Below are 20,589 nucleotides of genomic sequence, written 5' to 3'. Positions count from 1 at the left end.
TAAATGGGCTTTCTAACACTGAAATAATTTTTCAAATCGGACCCATAGTTATTGAGATTAGCGCGTTCAAACGAACAAACAAACTCTTCAACTTTATAATATTAGTGTAAATATGATAAGATTCACCTACCTATAAGTATTTTTCTTCTACGCACCTCAAGTTATCACGCTATAGTCGTTTCCCATACAAACTGCCATTACCATAAAATTTTATCTAAATCCTGCTATTACAGAGTTCATAAAATAAAATGAAGTGACAAACTAATAAATATTTATGAAACTGGAAGAGTTGATCACTCTTTCTTTTCCTTACACTGTTTTCATGAAAACAGTGTAAGGAGTACATGTACTCCTTCATAAAGTCAGTTACTTATTTACAATTCAAATACACATATTAAATGTATGATAAATCTGCTAACATATTATATGTATTTTCATAAATAAATCTTATATCCTATCGATAAATAAATGTTTAAGTTTGAAATAAATATGAATTAACTTGCGAACAGTTCAACCCAATGAACAGATAAAAAGCAGAAGCCAAAACTCATCAATCGTAAAATTACATACAAAACAGATGAAACAAAAAGCCAAATTCAAGGTAAACTTTAATACAATAAAATTCGTCCTCCATCAGCATATGGCACAATGTTTACACAATTAGGTCCGCGATAATCCAATCACTTTCGGTCGAGCGAGCCCGAATATTGAATCAACCCGACGTACTGATAACGTAGCTGTTTGCGACGCTGATGAAGTACACCCATACTGAAATAATATATATTTATTTATATTAAGCTGTGTTAAAATATTCATTTATTATACTTTATACTGCGGGTTCGTCTGTGCGGTTTCATTTATACTATGTAGAAACTATATGACTGTAAAGTTTTATCCAAATCTGTGCAGTTGTTTTTTTTGTGAAAGAGTACTACATTAATGCATCCACACAAACTTTCGCATTTGTTATAATATTAGTGGGATACTTGTACAAAAAACGACGAAGTAAATTTATACAAAGTAATTTAAAATTATGAAATTTTGCACAAACGGCGGCCTTATCTGCCTAACGGCAATCTCTGCCAGGCATCCTGGTAAAAGCAAATCTACAATACATTTGTGAGTGACGCAATATGCTTCTTTATTCTTTAAAGCGAGCATTTTAAGGGAACATTCCCGCTTCTGAATGATTAAAACATCAAGTGTTGGTGGGTTACCCGGATTATTTAGGGACTGAAATAGGTTTTTGTTCTAGAATATTTCAGTATTTTTGTTTTATAATTTATAAAGCATTAGTTGTACTTGTAATTGTTTAACAATGTTCTTTATTTCTTATTTTTAACTTTTCTAATATTGTATATCTTTGAATATTTAGCTGCTCAGTGTAACGAGAAAAACAAAAAAAATATCATAAAATAGTTCGGCTATACTCTTCCGCCTAAGTTTAAGATTTACTTCCAAATTCCTTGTGTTTTGCTGATAATACAATTTACTATAAAAAGGACAGGTTTTACGGTTAGATTATATTAAATCTATTCATACAATATCATCTTAACTGACAGATAAGCTAAACAGAACATATCCATAAGTTTAAATCAACGTAAAAGTTGTAGATTACTGAACATTCCGTAATATGTAAATTCGGCATTTATAAATGAGATATTAAACCGCTAGATAGTACTTTTATTTATCCTACGGCTCTAGTTCCAAACTAAAATTCATAGCACGTACAAAAGTTGATTTGAGAGGTTGATTTACTGGGCTTTAATTTTGGGATAAGTGCAAATATACATCAGGATAAGTTGTGTGTATGTTTCGTTCAGTTCTATCTGCATTTGATAGCTTTTTAATGTTTATTTTGTAAAGTTGTGTAATTTATTAAATGCTTTTTGGAGGTAATTTGTATGTGTACCTACTGCAGAAATAAAAGTTTCACTTTAAAAAATATAATTCAAAATATTAATTAACTCTACTTAATATTTGAAATAGACTTTACATTAGATACTAATACCTACATTATACATCTAATGATATTATTTGGAAATTAAAGATATTATTTGTACAAAATATATTCTTGGTTATAAATTATAATCTATTAAAATACGATAGTTTAAAATCGGTTTTTACTATTTCATAATTGAGATATAGAGCTAGCACAGACTATAATATACATTCCATGTATTTTAAAGAACTTAATTCAACACTAATTACTTTAAAAGGAAAGTTTAATTCGATTTCCCGTCGCAGTTGTTTCATCAACTAACACAGTGTAAATAACATCACGTCAGTTATTGTGGAGTATTGACAAGTTGTGAGTAATGGCTTTCGGTCTGAGTGTATAAATAGTAGGAAATACTTCAATATAGTGAATACTACCTGTACCCGAGAACGAACCCAATTATTTCTAGCTATAGAAACACTAACATGAGATATCATATAATCAATATTTTAATATAAAACCTACTTTACTGTAAAGTTACACCCAAATCCGTCCAGTAGATTTTTCAGGAAAAAGTAACAAACGTACGTATGTACCTATCCTCACAAACTTTCACATTTATAATGTTATAAAAAAGAGTAGACCGTAGCACTTTTAGGAATCTCGTAAACATACAACGATGAAAGAGTAATAGATACGTTAGTTCCTGAGATAAGCGCGTTCAAACGAACTCTTCAGGTTTATATTATTAAGTATTACCTTTACTTATATTTGACTACATTTGAACTTTTCATCATATTCCGGAATAAGGCAAAAAAATGATGTCATTATTTGTGAGCTGTTTTTCTTACGCCTATTTTTTCCAAGTCTCATAACATTTATAATTTAGACAGTAAGTTGTAAGGATTGTAATAAGATATGTTTTTTATTATATTGCTCAGACGCGTAGCGGTGGTGTATAAATAATTCCGTGTAAGAGGCTAAACGGTTGGAGCCTAACGCCTCGGGCGACTGAGTGACCAACCTATGGATTATACAAGCTTCTAATATATTATAAACTTCTAAAATAAAAGTGGTGGAACAAAAATAATCGCTACATATTTTGCTAGATTATCTGTAACCATAATAGATTAGGACTTCAAAATATTTTTTAGCCGTATCTCGTTAACCCTAGAAAGATAATCATATTGAGTAATACGGGAAAGATAGTCATGCGTCAAATTTACGCATGTTTTTTAGTTAGCTCTAAGTCGCGGTATATTGTTTTTTTTCTATAAATTGTAAGTTATTATATATTTACAGTTATGTTAGAATAATTAATATTACAAATAATTTATTTTTAATTATTTTTATACATATAAAAAAACGAAAACATTAAACGTCTGCTTTAAATCTACAATTCTTGTAACACGTATTATTTCTAATAAAAACTTATTTTTGGCTACAATTATCAGACTTTTTTATATCTTATATATATGTTGTACATATACTTATATAAAAAATAGTGAGAAACAAGTTTAGCACATATCAACGTATGCTCACGACATAATATAACAATGTTACATTTTTTGCAGGAGGAATTTGCCTTTCGTCATATTTCAGAAGGACAAATCGTATAGTAAATACGTTTTTTTTACGGAAGGCCTCCTCAGTACTTTCTTACGATGTACCAGATACTTCATTTGGCAACAACTTGGAGATATTATCACGCAAATATCTTATCAAAGCTGGTGATTCTAAACACCCACGCATAAACAAAGAAGACGGTTCCATGCTTCTATATTTCATGTTTTTTTGACTCGGATGTTTTTGTGCTTTGATGTTAACATTGTGGCTATAAATTTAATATGCAATATCCAAGCAATTTGATTGATTCCATAAAATAAAGCCATTGGCCATCTCATTGTCTTACTACTATTGAACATCAGGGAACACATTCGGTCTAATGCATCTACTTCGCCTTTTGCTTGAATGTAATATATCATATTTGCTTTGTACCTCATCGGGAAAAGCTTCTTCTGTGTCACTTTGCTCGTCATTTTCAATTTCGTGGTCCTCCTACTTCCCTATCGGTTTCTTCACAGGGACCCTCATCGCTTTGCATAAGAGCGGCTAGTATACAATATTCTTCCAATTTTCTATCCCCAATTGTTTTCTATATTTGCTTCAATATGTATAAAAATAAATTTTTAACATAAGTCACAATATACAGTAAAAATAAGCTAAAAAATATTCAAACTACCATAGAAGTCAAAATCTTAAAAGTCACGGTAAAGATAATCATGCGTAATTTTGACTCACGTAGTCGTTATATTTCAAAATTGGTTACTCTAACTTTATTGAGACGTATACCATAGGGTAGCTCTTAGTGACTTATGAAATGTCCTATAAGCACAGTTATGGATTCGCGACATTTAAAAAGATAAAGCTATATTTCGAAAACGTAGGAGTCATTTTGACGCAGACTATCTTTCTAGGGTTAATAGATACGCCATACTTGGTCAACCATAAAATTCTACATGACAAAATATACATAACTTGTTACGACAATATATAGCCACTTTATTTTCCTTTTATCTTACTGCGTCAGTACAGCTAAGACATTTACATGATATACCTACTTACATATCGTACTATATATTTTATAACACAGAATTCGTTAAAAGTTTTAAAACCGTCACTCTCTATGGTCACTCATTTAGAAACACACAGACACAACCGTTTTCTACTACAATTTTTTACTACGACAATAATCAACTTACAGAACAAATAAGCCACAATCAGAACGAGCAGTATAGACCCAGAGAGCCAGTCCATCCCAGCAAGGAAGCAGACGGGCTTGAGCAGACACTCACAGGCGATCAGGAACACCATGACGAAACCCAACACTATGGCGAGGAAGGTCAACCAGACGAACACTTGCACTAGACCTTCGTCGTCCTGTGTTTTATGTCATTTTAGTAATTAATAATTTAGTTACATTTTAGTAATTTTAGTAATACCTACTGTATGGGAAATCAATTAAAGTATAATTAATTGTAGGTCTTATAAAATAGGTACTTAATATGATGCTATATTAGATATGTAGTTATATATATTGATAGGTCTCATAAAATAGTTCCTTTAAACGTGGTTCAACACCTTTAGGTTCATAAAGATTCTCAAGCTATTAAATTGCACGAACGAATGTTAGAAGGAAGTGGAAGATTTAGACTCAATTATGGTGAATAATCTAAACATTGATAAGTAGTACATTCTTCTGTGAGGTAGTCGAATAAACGTGAAAAACATGTCCATAACGAGGATCGGTGCATAAAGTGACTTGATTAGAAACGGCTTCGAAGCTTTTAAATTCTAAATTTTCTCCTACTCATTTACTTTTTATAGGTAAGCTAGTCTATATTGCGATAAATAGAACAATCTAAAGTATTTAGAGAAAATAGTTCAGGAAAATCATTAATAGCAAAGTAAAAGCAGTCTGAATTCTGCCAGTGATCTCCAGCCGATAAATACGTGACTCCAATAATTTCAAGCGGTTCTACGTTGATAAAGCTTTAAAATGGCTAAAACACACTTTATTGTGATGAAAAATCGCAGTGCAGTTAGTTTCGAATGTTTAATTAAACATTCATGAGTCAATTTTCAACGATGGAAATTTGATTAGGTTGAAATTTGGCACAGTTCTGGACACTATTTAGAATAGTAACACACTTTTTTTGTTTTTTATATGACTCGTACACAATAAAAAGTGAAGCTTTATTTTTGATTCTTATAGTGAAACAAAACACCTCGAAATCGAATCAAAATTTGTTCAAGTTTATCGACTCTATGTAGATTTGATTTTTTATATTGTTCTAGATAAACATAAAAAAGACTGAAACCGCTATTGAAAAAAATCATACACTTAGATACATATTTACGTTCAAAAGTTTTAAATTCCGTAGAAGATTAATATTTAAGTTAAAGTTCATATTATTTAGCGCTAGCGACACAGATTATTTAAAATTTAACTCACCTGATTTTTCTTAGTTAGACATACATATCTGCTCCAATAAATTTCATACAAACGAGCACTAAACAATACCTGCACGAGCGGAAAGCTTTATTTTCTTTATTTAGCTACAAATGAAAACAATTTATCTTACTATTAACGTAGCGAACAACAATATGAGCCCGGTTATAATGAAGACAGTGGCCATCGTGGAAATGCCGCTCGGAATGACCAGCCCGATTTGTGATACCGCCTGTTCTGGTTCTGTAATGAATATTAGTTCTCTGTTTTTTATAACTGTGTCTTTATTGTGAGACACAGAATACGTCTTTTTGGTTATTTCATAGTACATATCAGGAAATAGGGATCAGTTTTTTTATTTTATTAAGCTATTGCATAGCTTCTATCGCGGGCCTTGAGTGCGGGGACCGAATTGAGAAATTCCGTAACGAAAAAACCTCACGCTCCCCACTCCGACGGGCCCGGAGGTGTGGCTTGAAGGCATGCTATGCAATAGCTTTACCGCGGCAGTCCCCGAGTGCCACACGTCTTTTTTTTTAGTTACTAGCCTTGCCCCACAGTTTCACCCTCATTACTTCGAGAAAAATAGCTCTTAGTAGGTATACAGTACATAATATTATGGTTATGCAATAAGGTAATTTTTATTCCCTCCTTTGAAAGTTTAGCGCGTTCAAACAAAAAAATCTATCAGCTTCGAAACCAGTAAAGATAATATGAAAGATAGAGAATTATTACAACTACAACAATTATTTACTAATAGCGTTCAAACGATCCATTTTATTAAATAAATGAAATTCTAAAAATAGTTTTTTTTAATCACGACATATTTTATGTTTGAAGAATCGATAAAGGTCTTTTTTACAAACGTTTTGATGGCCTCTAAAAGAAGCTAATTAAATTATTATTATTAAATAATATTATTAAGCGGATATTACTTACTCTGAATATGTGAGACGTTTTGTACTTTATTAGCATTAATGTTTGAAGACTGCTCCATCACAGTGAGCGTTATCACGCCTGTCATCTGTAAAATTACTTGAATATAGCGGGTTCGAATCCATCAATGTTTTATAAGACTAAAATATATGTGATTTTTTTTTAGGAATGTCTTTTAATATGTTATTATACGTACATTAAGAGGGCTTATTCAATTTAACGCAAGTCAAAATCTCCGCGATCTATTACGATAGATCGCGGCTTGCGCTATCCTTTTACTATGAACAGCATAAGTCCACAGGAGAGCGCCGAGCAACATGTCCTCTCTCTGGAAAGGCTCGCTGCCGACTGATTTTAATCGGGTCGCGCGCAGTGTTTTATAGTACTTTAAAAAAAATTGTAGAAAAATAATAGAGGTACCTTAGTTGATTTTTTAAATTTTATCTTATAAGTAAGACGTTCTTTTATTGCAATATGTAAAAATTATATTAAACTAAGTCAAATATCTTGGTGAAAATAATCATTTTGTCGACTATAATTTCTAAAAAAATTCACATTGTTCGGATTTTAATTTCGTAAGTTAGGAGTCCAAAATAAAAAAATCTTTTAACTAACTATTTTAATAAGGATTTTTGCAGTTAGTTAAAAAAAATTGTGTGTTAGATCTGTCAGCGATTTCAGATATTTTTAGCTTCGAAATTGACACTAAAAGCGAAATCAAGTAATCATCGGCTCAGTTATCTTGATGGTATTCACAAATACTGTATTAATTGAAAAAAACTCTTAACTAACTATATAGACAATAAAATTTCCTAAAATTATTAGTAATTCATATGTTTGTAAGATAAGTGGTTGATGGACAATCTGGTTTGAAAAATCACATATTTGAGCCAAACAGCGCACGGACCGCGTACACGGCCTTAATAATTACATCGATTTAAAATTATTTTTATTGGACAAACTGAATAAGACAATATTTAACGAAATTTTTCTTGCTGCTTTTTCATGTTATAACTTAATCACGCTAAATATGTCTAATTTGATGAACTTTCATATAAAAACACATAATGACTCTTAATTACCCACAGACTCTACGTTAGGAATTCATAAAGTTTCGAAGACTCAGTAATCATAAAATAACTAGACGGGACAATAATCATCTCTATTATTATACGTGTGAAACTTTGTGTGGCTGTTCTGAGGGTAATTTGGTACATTTATCGTTAAATATGATGGTTATTATAGGATTTGATTCCAATAATTTAGGCATTTTATTATCTACATTTACATATACACATAACACGTATATATAATATACTTAACAATTTAATAAATAATATACTAAAACCTTCCTAAGGAACTCTATCTTTTAAAAACCGCATCAAAATCTTTTGCGTAGTTTTAAGCATACATAGGAACAAACAGACAACGAAACTTGTTTTATACCTACTATGTGGTGTAGAGATAGCGATTTATACGTGTTAACGATCACGAACATATGCAACGGGGAAAACATTTTTGAAATCGGTCAAGTAGTTCCTGAGATTTGCGCGTACAAACAAACTCTTATATAAGTACAGGTAAACAATCATTGGAGACATACAATACACAGTACAGATATGAACAGCATCCCAACTCGCAACGAGACCACCATGCAACAACTATCCACCTCGGGAAATATCTCACACATGATCACGATTTCTGTTTCACTTAAATAATCCAAAATAATAAAACGGCTACATTTTGGAACTTGGCAGTTGGCAGTGCCCTTGTCACTTTGACGTCTTGAGGTCACAGATAATAAATGGAAAAGTTCTGTGACAATGATAACGTCAACTTCCTCTCCTTTGAAATCTGAATAGGCATTAGATTACACGAGATAGTAAAGTAGACTTTGTTTGAGACAATAACGAATTTTTAATTAACTTAGTTGAAACTAGATGAACTATTAATTCAGTTTTGGTATACCAAGTATCATTATAATGACCAGTGAAGAGTCAAAAATTAAATTTTACGCAATATACACTTTCTCAGGTCTCAAACTATCTTTGTACAAAATTTCATTCAAATCGGTTCACTGAAGGCGTGAAGGCGTCGAGGCGTGAAGTATAGACAGACAGACAGATAGTTTCGCATTTAAAATATTTATTATGGAATACAAAATAAACATTCAAGTTTGTTAAACACAGTAACATAATTACCGACTTCGGTGAGCTTAGCATAACATTCACACAACAAGCATCTTTTGTTCCGTTTCGATAGACTTTAAAGGGAAAATATAAGTAAATATTCTTATGGGAACGCAAAACTTTTAAGATATTTTTCCTGTTTTTATTTACTATTAAGTACTAGCAATATTGAAGCTCCAATTAAATTTTCAAAGTAAGTTTGTATTTTTATTTTCCTTATATTATCTTACTAGCTTACCGCCCGCGGCTTCGCCTGCTTTGTCTAAAACCTAATAAATTATATACCAAAACCTTCCTTTTGAATATATCTATTTATGTAAAAAAACCGCATCAAAATCCGTTTCGTAATTTTGAAGATTCAAGCTTACAAAGGGACATAGGGACACAGATGCGACTTTGTTTTATATACTACAATATAGTGATTAACCTATAATGATAATTTTTTTATTCCAAAAAATTACACTACTTTTTATCAAACATCATACTATGTTAAATTGGGAATAACAACTCTACAATAAAAGCATTAAAATTCAAAATAAATTTACTAAAATATTTACAGCACACAATCACAAGACAAATTCCTCAGTATTGAGATACTTCATCGACATCCGGAGGCTGTTCACCACGATCATGAAGTACATTGTCACTGAAACATTATTTACTTATATTATTGAGTTGATCTGGTTGTGTAATATATGCATATCTATACTAATATTATAAAGCTGAAGAGTTTGTTTGTTTTAACGCGCTAATCGCAGGAACTACTTGTCCAATTTAATTTCTTTCGGTGTTAGATAACCCAACAATCGAGGAAGTATATAGACTATATATATTCACACTAAGACCAACAGGAGCAGAGCACTGCGGGTAAAACCGCGAGGCACAGCTAGTTTTTAGATAAAATTAATTAAGACAACCTAAGTATTATATGTAAGACATAACCGTTAACGCCGTCGCGCCTTACGGTCCACACGTCGCGTAGTCTTTTTTCATGTAACTTACTTTTTACTCGCAAGTTTATAATTATCCCACATAGTCTCAGTTATCACTTATCACAATCGTTAAAGTGCTACAACAATTCTTAAAATCAGTGCAGTATAAATAAAGTAATATCAGCTAAGTGCAGTTAAAAGTTATAATTTAAACGCGTTGCTAAGCCGATCACTCGCTGAGTCGCTCCGCTTATGACTCACCGCTCCGCTTGTGCGCATGACCTCACCGCGTGACTGTGCTTACACACTTTGCGGCATACTGACTGTACTGTACGTGCAAAACAAATTATAAGTGATTTTTATAAAATCACTTATCAATAATTCTACACTACCTACTACATTTTTTTAATAATGCAATGTTCGGACAGCCAAATCCGGCCGTCGGCTCGCGTTCTAACATCAACGTTGCTAAGCGTGGTACTGCTGAGCAACGCGCGAATAAGGATGCGAATACTTGCGGATCGTCTTGTATATCGCGCTCGGACTTGCGTAGTATTATAAAAGAAGAGCTACGTATGTCTGTCACTAATTGCATTGCGGACTTTAAGAGTGATATAAATAACCAGTTATGCGAAATGAAAGATGATATTCGAAATTTTCACGAATCGATTTCTTTTATGAATAGTCACTTCGAAAATTTAAATGCCGAAATAAAGTCATACAAAATTGATATCGAACGTATAAAGAAAGAAAATGAATCATTAAAAAGCGAGCTCTCAACCATCTCCGCGCGATGCATCCAGCTGGACCAACTCATGCGATCGTCAAATTTAGAAGTTCAATGTGTACCCGAGCATAAGTCCGAAAACCTGGTTACAGTAGTAAAACAACTAAGCAAAGTAGTGGCATGCCCCATAAACGATACAGACATATCTTACTGTAGTAGAATCGCTAAGAAAGACCCTAAAAGCTTGAGGCCCCGTGCTATTCTGGTTCGGCTGAGCAGTCCCCGTCTTCGTGATACATTTCTAGCAGCCACCGTAAAATACAACAAGCAAAACCCTGACAATAAATTGAACTCCAGTCTTTTGGGTCTTGGTGAAAATAAAAAGTCGGCTATATACGTCACCGAAAATTTATCCCCCGAGAACAAGGCTCTTCATGCTGCAGCTCGCCTCAAAGCCAGGGAATTGAATTATAAACACGTATGGGTGCGCAGCGGCCGCATATATATGCGTAAAACCGATACGTCAGAATATATCCATGTTCGTAGCGCAGGAACTCTAGATAGTCTGTGTAATCAGTAATTGTATGTATTGTAACTGGTTATTTATTCTTTTTTAAATTAATCATTTGTTTATGACTGTTTATTCTGTTTAAATTCTCGTCCCTAAATGTATACTTTCAAAACGTTAGAGGCTTGCGCACTAAAACATTAGATTTGTATAGAAACGTTTTATGCTGTGATTATGATGTTATTGTACTATGTGAAACTTGGCTAAACCACACAATACTTGACTCGGAATTATTTGACGATCGCTATGTGGCATATAGACGTGACCGAGAAACTAGTTTATATCACAAAAATAAATCAGGTGGTGGCGTTCTGATTGCCATATCTAAGCGCTTCCAGTCTCGTAGATTAACTCAGCTTGAGAGCGGTTGCGAAGATCTATGGGTTGAACTTGATTTGTATAGAAATCGAGACTGTTTAAATAAGTTATGCATATGTGCTGTGTATATACCTCCCCCCGTTCAAAAACATATCCTTGAGCATTTTATTGACAACACTAATCGTATTTTAGAATCTCGCGACAGTATTTTAATAATTGGTGATTTTAATCTAAGTTCGGTACTATGGCCTAATGATAAAAATATCACATCTCATCATTGTTCTCTACCTGGTCCACTCGGGCAGACATTAATCGATTTTGCAGCTTTAAATAATTTAAAACAATATAATACAGTATTGAATCACCAAGGTAAAATTCTGGACTTAATTCTATCGACAGAGACCGTTGAGTATATGCAGGAAAGCAAGTATGTGCTTAGCAGCAATATTGACCAATACCATCCGCCCCTGGAGTTTGTTTTGTCTTGTTACAGTAGTCCAAGTCTTCCATCCCAAACTCCTGGTGATAAATATAACTTCCACAAAGCAGATTTTGATAAAATTATGTGCGAACTCAACTCTATATCTTGGATTAATGAATTTGCAAATCTAACGAACGTAAACGATATGGTAAATATTTTTTATAAAATAATAAGAAGTGTCATCGTGAAACATGTACCTTTAAGTAAGACCAAACATAAAAAATATCCCTGTTGGTACAGCAGAGAACTTATAAAATTGCTTAATGAAAAATATAAAATACGAAAAAGATTTATTAAGTACAGAAACCCTTTGGATGAGCTTTCTTTTTTGCTACTGAAAAAGCGTTGTGCATCATTAATCGAATCTTGTTATAAGAACTATATAAAGCACATTGAGGATTCCTTATCAAAAAATCCAAAATTATTTTGGACACATATGAAAAACAAGCGCCAAAATAAAAGTACCTATCCTTCTTCAATGTATCTAGGTGACAGGCAGGCCTCTAATGGTTCTGACATCTCCAATCTCTTTGCATCCTTTTTCGCATCTGTCTATAAATCGCCTTCTACCACTTCATTACACTATCATGATTCCAATTTACAATGTTCTTCATTAGTCAATATTCTAGCTGAATTGTCTTTTTCGGAAAGTGACGTACGTATTGGCCTAAAAAAGTTAGACCGTAATAAAGGAGCCGGGTCCGATGGTTTACCTTCTTTATTTGCGGTTGAATGTCATGTCGCCCTTTCCTTACCCCTCTCAATGATATTCAATAAGTCAATAGCTTCTGGTATCTTTCCTAGTGCATGGAAAGAGTCTAGGGTTGTTCCCATTCCCAAATGTGGTAACTCAACATCTGTGACGGACTATAGGCCAGTTTCTATACTACCTGTCTTTGGCAAATTGTTCGAGATTTTGATAAGACCAAAAATAACGTGGCACATAAAACAATTGATTTCACACCAACAGTTTGGTTTCCACAAAGCTCGATCCACGACAACGAACCTCACCTCGTTTGCGACTTTTTTGACGGATTCAGTAGACGCTAATATCCCTGTTGACACCATATATACTGATATAAGCAAAGCTTTTGATACCGTGGACCACAAGGCTCTAATTCACAAACTTTCTTCTTTTGGTATCACAGGAAACTTGCTGAATTGGTTTTCCTCATACTTAAACGGTCGGATTTCGAGGGTGGTTGTTGCCGGATATTCGTCTCAACCTTTTCCAAACCTATCAGGCGTTCCCCAGGGATCGGTTTTGGGACCAATCCTGTTTAATATTTTTATAAACGATGTCGTACCACTTTTTAAATACAGTAAATGTTTTCTATACGCTGATGACCTCAAACTCGCAAAACAAATAAATAATAAAGACGATGCTCTTTATTTACAAGCTGACTTAAATCGCTTGGTGGACTGGTGTTTGACAAACGGTTTAGCTCTGAACATAGATAAGTGCAAGTATATACGTTTTTCGCGAAGTACACTCAGTAACACACAGACATACACTATAAATAATAAGATATTGGAAGAGGTAACCACTATTAAAGATCTCGGAGTTGTTTTTGATAATAAAATTAAATTTAACACCCATATCGACACTGTTGCAAATAAAGCCTTTCAAATGCTAGGCTTTGTAATCAGAAACACAAAAGAATTCAGGAAACCACAAACTAAGATCAAACTTTTTTCGGCTCTAGTTCGACCCGGTCTTGAATATTGCTCTCAAGTCTGGTCACCGCATTATGAGGTACATATTAAGCGTCTAGAGAAAATCCAAAAACGTTTCCTGTGGCACCTAACGTATCAATGCAATAAAGTAAAATTGTTAACGACGTATGAAAATCAATTAAAACACTTTAATCTCCATCGTTTATCGGACAGGAGACAGTTATTGGACATGAGCTTTTTGTACAAATTAGTTAATGGTTTGTTGGACTGCCCGTTTCTTATTGAGAGAATAAATATTAACGCACCTTCGAGGATGCCCCGTGTAGATAAATACGCCCCTTTTTCGACCAAAATATCTAAAACCAACCTGGGTCAGAATGCCACAATGAATAGGCTCTTAAAACAATATAACAAGTTGTCAAAAGATCGTGCAATAGACATAGACATATTCTCAGACAGTCTTCCAAAATTCAAAAATAATGTTGTTGCTTCATTTGTTTCATGATTAACATCATTGGTCTCGGTTAAGTTTTGTGTGTTTGCCTTGTGTTTACTATTGATTTTATTTTTATTGGTTTACTCTATTTACATTCTCATATTATACATTATTTACACTGTTAATAACTGTTAATAATTGGTTTTAATTGTAGTTGAAATTTACGTTTTATTGTTTAGACTAATGGATTAATGTACATATTAGTCAGATTATAATTAATTACCTACCTGCTTATTGTATTAAATGTGCCTATTTATTTTGCTGTGATATTAATTTTTTAAATGTGGATTAAGTTATATTTTATATTCCCTACTGATTTTTATGAATTTAAATGTTTATATTTTAATGAATTTTATTTTTAATGTAGTCTGCAGTTGTATTAAAATTAAATATGTATTTTTTTTTAACTAAGATTTATTTTGTTAATTATCAAAATAGTCATTTAGTCATTTGAATAAATTGTATATTTTTCTTTTATTTTTGTCCGTTAACAAGCCGTGGCAACTTTTAAGTAAAACAACACTTAGCTATATATATTTGTAACTTGTATATCTGTTATTTTATTGGTGTATGTTTTGTAAGTGGCCCTGAATAAATAAATAAATAAATAAATAAATAAATAAATAAAGACTTGCGTTTGCCAAATATTTTTCATCAATAAGGAAAGGTTTGTAATGCAATTTGTCCCATCAGCGGAAAAGCATTCTTCAAACCAGCCAAGTTATAGCATTCTGTCCAACAATGGACTGGACAGTTTTCTGGCATCATTTCAAATGATAAATTTTGTGAAATTAATTAAATTTGAAAAGAGCAACTACTGAGTTTCTTGCTCTCTGTAGAGACTGCTTTCCGAACGAGTGTTAAATCATTCCAAACTCAAACATGTATTTATTCAACTAGACTTCGTTTAGAATCTTTAAATACAGAAAAATAATAATACACCACCGGACAGCAGTTTCTACATAGAAGAACCGAGAATAGCTCTTTAAAAATCATAACAATGTATGTATTCATGTCTGCACTTTGACGATTCAAAAATCAAATGCAAAAAAAGTCTACTTGAATACAAATATCAATTTATATCCTTTAATATAGTTTAAAACGCCAGGTGTACTTACAAAGAACAATAACAACCATGAGGCCGAGCAGAACGGCTCCCGCCACCACGCAGTTGCTATGCACGAAGAAACAGAAGACATCCAAGATGGCGAACAGCAAGAATACCGTGCAGCCGTAGAAGAGAACACCCCACTGGTAGATCTCGATGAGCGCTGGAAGGTTCTAGAAGGAATTTTGGGCTTTTTTTCCTTTTAATCATAATGTTTTTTTTATAATGTTAATCTATACAAATCTATACTAATAATATAAAGCTTTATGTTTTTTTATAATATAATCTAATCTAATATATAAAAATCAATGCCACTTTTCGTTGTAATTCCATAACTCGAGAACGGCTGAACCGATTTCGATAATTCTTTTTTTATTATATTCCTTGAAGTACGAGGATGGTTCTTATGTAAAGAAAACGTGAATATGTACCACGGGCGAAGCCGGGGCGGACCGCTAGTCTTATATATAAAAATGAATCGCAAAATGTGTTGGTAAGCGCATAACTCGAGAATGGCTGAACCGATTTCGATAATTATTTTTTTATTATATTTCTTGAAGTACGAGGATGGATCTTATGTAGAGAAAATGTAAACATGTACCACGGGCGAAGCCGGGGCGGACCGCTAGTATTCTATACAAATCTATACTAATATTATAAAGCTGAAGAGTTTGTTTGTTTGTTTGAACGCGCTAATCTCAAGAACTACTGGTTCGATTTGACAAATTCTTTCAGTGTTAGATAGCCCATTTATCGAGGAATGCTATAGGCTATATATCATCACGCTAAGACTAACAGGAGCTGAGCCACGCGGGTGAAACCGCAGAGCGCAGCTAGTGTCATTATAAAAAGTAGATTTTCCTTATAACGTCAGCTATCTATAAGTGAAAGTCGTCAAAAGCAACATCAACAGCGACACCAACATCAGGTCGTTGTTGGATTGTTCACGTACACACAGAGCGCCGATCGCCAGCAGCACGCTGACGAAGCAGAGCAGCACGGAGACGGCGCCGAGCAGCACCTGCACTGCGCTCTCCGTCGCGGTGCTGTAGTACGACAGCACGGAGTTCATGTCCCAGAAGCCGCGCGTGTGGTTCACGTTGGGCGCAAAGAGCAGCCCCGCAAACTGCAGCACAAATTTCAAATTCGAATCATTTATACCAATACATTTTTTCATATATATTTGCAATACAATAGGTCAAATTATATTTAAATCACATCATATCACATACATTTAAATTTTACAATAACAATCAGATTTACAAAAAATAATAATCTATAATACATATAAAAATGAATCGCAAAATGTGTTGGTAAGCGCATAACTCGAGAACGGCTGAACCAATTTTGTTAATTTTTTTTTTATAATATTCCTTGAAGTACGAGGATGGTTCTTATGTAGAGAAAATGTAAATATGTACCACGGGCGAAGCCGGGGCGGACCGCTAGTGATAATATTATATGTATAATTTAGATCTGCCCGGAATTATACATGTAATAAAGTGGGTTTTTAGATTCGTAGGATAAGTTAGTTTAAGACGTAAATAAAATACAATCATAATAATTGTTAAATATATCAACACAAATAATATTTATTGAATGTATCAACTTCTATCTTTTCTATAAATAGAGTATTTGGTAGAAGACCCTATCGTAAAACATAAATTTAACATTGTATTAGAACAGATACTACGTAAAGACGAGCTTGTATCAATGTGGAGTATTATTAACATTGACTTGAAAATAATTGAAACTTTGCATGTAGAGCAAACGAACTTAGAGCTAGAGCAAGATTATTCTTTCGTGATCTTGTAGAGTAAACGAAAACTCGTATTCAGTGTTGTTCTGTATTAAAACATTGCATAGAATATTTTCGAACGCACAGAACAACGAAAGAATGCTGCCATTTTACACTAAAATAATTTGACATAGTGGGGTTAGAATGAGCATTCGCTCGCTTGATCTATATGCATCTTTACACAAAGATAGGTAGGTAGACTTTATGGGTTTTAAGTTGGTTTATTGAATGAGGCATTGCTGAATCTGAATTCATCAATCAGGAAGTTACGAACTGGCGTTAAAAACTGAAATAGTTATACCCTATTAAAAACTGGATGAAGAATAAGTAACAGAACTATCAGAAAACGCACTAAAATTGAAGATGTAACAACTAAAATCAGAAGGCTAAAATGCAGATGGACTGATCATACAATAAGAGGTATTAATAAGTGGAGCAAAGATATCATCTATTGGTACCCAAGGAATAGGAAAAGGAAACGAGGTAAGCAGTTTCGAAGATGGGAGGATGAAATTAAGGCTATAGCTGGAAAAACATGGTCAAGGAAAGCACTTGACAGAATAGAGTGGAGGAAGATGGAGGAGGCCTTTGCCAGGATTGGGCAAACAGACCGTGTTGTTGGTGTCATTGACTCATCAGAGTCGTCAAAATAAGTGTTTAATTATATTATGTATCATATTTTGTGTCTGAATAAAGGCTTATATTATTATATTATTATTAAAAACTACGTACCTAAACGATTTGTATAAAATTGAAAAACAATACCACTGATACTGTTCAAAGCAATCAACTGGATTTTTCCAGTTCCAATTATTGTGTTTACGAAACAAAAATAACATTTTTATTTATAGCACAGTACAAGAAAAAACAAAATAAAATTTCCACACAAATTTCCATCCCCCATTTCGACTCCTTGGGGATTTAAAACTGCCGCACGTTTGACCTTTGATCTTTAATTAAAGCCAAATTCAACAGAATGAATTTAACTGTGTAATTGTGAAAGCAAAATAGACTATATGAGTATTTAAAATAGTTTTACAATTTACAAGCTGACCCGGCAAAAGTTGTTCTGCAAGTACAACACTTGAAATTTCATCAAAATTGGTCTAGTTGTTATAGAGCATATTTAATCACTTCATTACATAGTGCATAGTATAAACAAAGTCGCTGTACGCTTAAATATTTAAAACTACGCAACAGATTTTCATGAGGCTTTTTTTTAATATACAGAGTGGTTCTTGAGTAAGGTTTTAATATATTATTTGTAAAGTTTCTTACAAAGCGCGAATAGATAGTAGACTTATTATTTTTGCAAGATATATCATGAAACATATATAAAGTAACATAAAAAAGTAACGTAAAACATAATATTATAAAGAGGAAAGGTTTGTAATTATGTATGTATGTATGGTTTTCACGCATAAACTACTGGACCGATTTTGATGAAATTTGGCACAGACAATCTTTAGACCCTGAGAAAGAACATAGGCTACCTTTTATTGCGAAATATGTACCACGGGTGAAGCCGGGGTGGACCGCTAGTATTATATAAATCGAAATTAACTTACAAAACAGAACAAGGCAATCATAACAGTGCCAGCTCTCAAGAAACAGCAGAAACAACAGCTGATTACCGTTGGTAATCTGTCCATGAACTTCATTTTTACGATTTTATACTCACTATTAATTTATTAATTTCCAACACATGGTAGATGTTGTGACAGATATGATTGACGGATTTGTTTTTAATTTAGTACGTGGAGGTCAAGGGAGGTTATCTGCGTGCAGTTTTTTTAGAGTCAGATTTTACGTGTGTAAGGTGGTGTAAGGAGGATCTTTTGATGTAGTTTACACCCGAATCGAATCGAATTACTGTGTCTTATATGTGTGTGTGTGTGTGTGAGTTTGTATACTCGTGTGACATTTCAATGTTTTCATTTGATACACGATTCGTGGTACTTAGCAGTAATAGCTTAACACTTATGCATTTGAAACGATACTGGAAACGTCAAATAGGATAGGAGTCGAGTAATTTATTCAAATTAATTATAAATGAATGTTGTGTTTATTTGCTAACCGTACTTCTCATTACGTTTGAAAATGAACTGGGTTGTAATTTATGTGCAGTTCCGATTTTAATATACATCAAAGGTACTTTAAAAATAATTAAAATTGATATGTTTGTGTAATAACAGCTTTCAATACAATCGATGTAATGAATGTTTATATTGAAAATGCTTGTTTATAAACAAAATTTGTATAAATAATTAAAAGTTATTTGAGAGGGACCTGAGGTTTGTGTTACATAAAATGCCTTTTATAAAAACATGCTTCTGGAAGTATAAAACTTATATCTGTATCTCTGTCTGTATAACATAGAAGGTAGGTATAAACTTGAAATCGAATATAAACTTTTTGGCTACTAAACTAATTTTCGTACAATTATTTCATAAGCGTAATCACTACATAGTATAAAACAAAGTCGCTTTCTCTGTCCCTATGTCCATCAGTCCATGTCCCTTTGTATGCTTAAATCTTTAAAACTACGCAACCGATTTTGATGCGGTTTTTTTAATAGATAGATTCAAGAGGAAGGTTTTAGTATATAATTTATTAGGTTTTAGACAAAGCGGGCGAAGCCGCGGGCGGTAAGCTAGTTATTTAATAAAGTAACTTGTATGTGTGAGCAAAATTGGTAATTTCTCTTTATGGAACTCAGTTATAGATTACAATTACATCTTCAATTCCAAGTTTGTAATTTACATAGTTTAGAAAGCACAATTTAATTAAAACAAAACATTGTTATGGTAAAGAGAGACAAACATACGTCTTATTACAAAGGGCACTTGCAAAACATATGTAAATATTTTAATAATACTATTACATAATAAAAACTGTGTTAGTCGTTTCAGTAACAGAGAGCCGAGACGAACGTCAAAACGCAAAGGAATAGAATCTGCTATCGATACAAACTGACGTAAGCGTGATGTTTCTTTGTGTATTTAAATTAAGATTCCTTATAAAATTGATTCTAGCTGAATATAAACATCACATGTTCATTAAAGATTTTATTTATTTATTATTTTATTTACATGTTGATAATTTAATGAAGTGATACATAATATATTATATGGGCTATTTGCCAAATTCTGGATTTGCATATTTTAATTTTGATGTGTACACTATAGAATTCATTCATTAATAGCCAAAAGCAGGAATCAAGTACTTATCCAATATTACAGAGATTACCGCGTTCAAACGAACAAACTCTTCAGCTTTATATTATTAGTGTAGGTAAAATAAATCCAATGGAAATTTACGATATTTACTGCAGTAATTCAACTGTATGGTAGAGATAGAGCAATAAATAGGTAAGTTTACATAATGGCCGGGTATGCTGAAAAATGG

General features: G+C 32.9%; 2 protein-coding genes and 1 long non-coding RNA gene across 3 annotated transcripts; 1 reads left to right on the top strand and 2 right to left on the bottom strand.

Moving 5' to 3' along the window:
* Positions 1-590: 590 nt before the first annotated feature.
* Positions 591-8,612, bottom strand: LOC123702965. Its single transcript, XM_045650832.1, has 5 exons — positions 8,491-8,612; positions 6,891-6,975; positions 6,085-6,194; positions 4,702-4,879; positions 591-768 (listed from the first exon to the last, which is right to left on the bottom strand). The coding sequence occupies exons 1-5, from the start codon at positions 8,575-8,577 to the stop codon at positions 713-715; spliced, it is 516 nt and encodes a 171-aa protein (XP_045506788.1). The 5' UTR covers positions 8,578-8,612; the 3' UTR covers positions 591-712.
* Positions 3,114-3,794, top strand: LOC123702971. Its single transcript, XR_006752943.1, has 2 exons — positions 3,114-3,350; positions 3,514-3,794. It is a non-coding gene; the product is annotated as an uncharacterized LOC123702971 (long non-coding RNA).
* Positions 8,613-9,591: 979 nt separating the features above from the next.
* Positions 9,592-18,842, bottom strand: LOC123702966 (inositol phosphorylceramide glucuronosyltransferase 1-like). Its single transcript, XM_045650833.1, has 4 exons — positions 18,750-18,842; positions 16,336-16,509; positions 15,394-15,556; positions 9,592-9,722 (listed from the first exon to the last, which is right to left on the bottom strand). Exons 1-4 carry the CDS (start codon positions 18,840-18,842, stop codon positions 9,643-9,645), a joined length of 510 nt encoding a protein of 169 aa, XP_045506789.1. The 3' UTR covers positions 9,592-9,642.
* Positions 18,843-20,589: the final 1,747 nt, after the last annotated feature.

This window comes from Colias croceus, chromosome 24, assembly GCF_905220415.1.
Source record: "Colias croceus chromosome 24, ilColCroc2.1".
NCBI lineage: Eukaryota > Metazoa > Arthropoda > Insecta > Lepidoptera > Pieridae > Colias > Colias croceus.
The sequence above is the reverse complement of the archived record's forward strand: the minus strand, read 5'-3'. Positions and strand labels throughout refer to the sequence as shown.

Excerpts from the sequence above, each read along its gene's own strand:
- LOC123702965 (XM_045650832.1), bottom strand. The coding sequence starts at position 8,577 with ATGTGTGAGATATTTCCCGAGGTGGATAGTTGTTGCATGGTGGTCTCG. Across the intron at positions 6,976-8,490 it reads TCATATCTGTACTGTGTATT|ATGACAGGCGTGATAACGCT; the intron begins GTATGTCTCCAA and ends GTAATTTTACAG. Across the intron at positions 4,880-6,084 it reads TGTTGTTCGCTACGTTAATA|GACGACGAAGGTCTAGTGCA; the intron begins GTAAGATAAATT and ends CATAAAACACAG.
- LOC123702966 (XM_045650833.1), bottom strand. The coding sequence starts at position 18,842 with ATGAAGTTCATGGACAGATTACCAACGGTAATCAGCTGTTGTTTCTGC. Across the intron at positions 16,510-18,749 it reads TGATTGCCTTGTTCTGTTTT|TTTGCGGGGCTGCTCTTTGC; the intron begins GTAAGTTAATTT and ends TTTGTGCTGCAG. Across the intron at positions 15,557-16,335 it reads TGGCGATCGGCGCTCTGTGT|AACCTTCCAGCGCTCATCGA; the intron begins GTACGTGAACAA and ends AATTCCTTCTAG.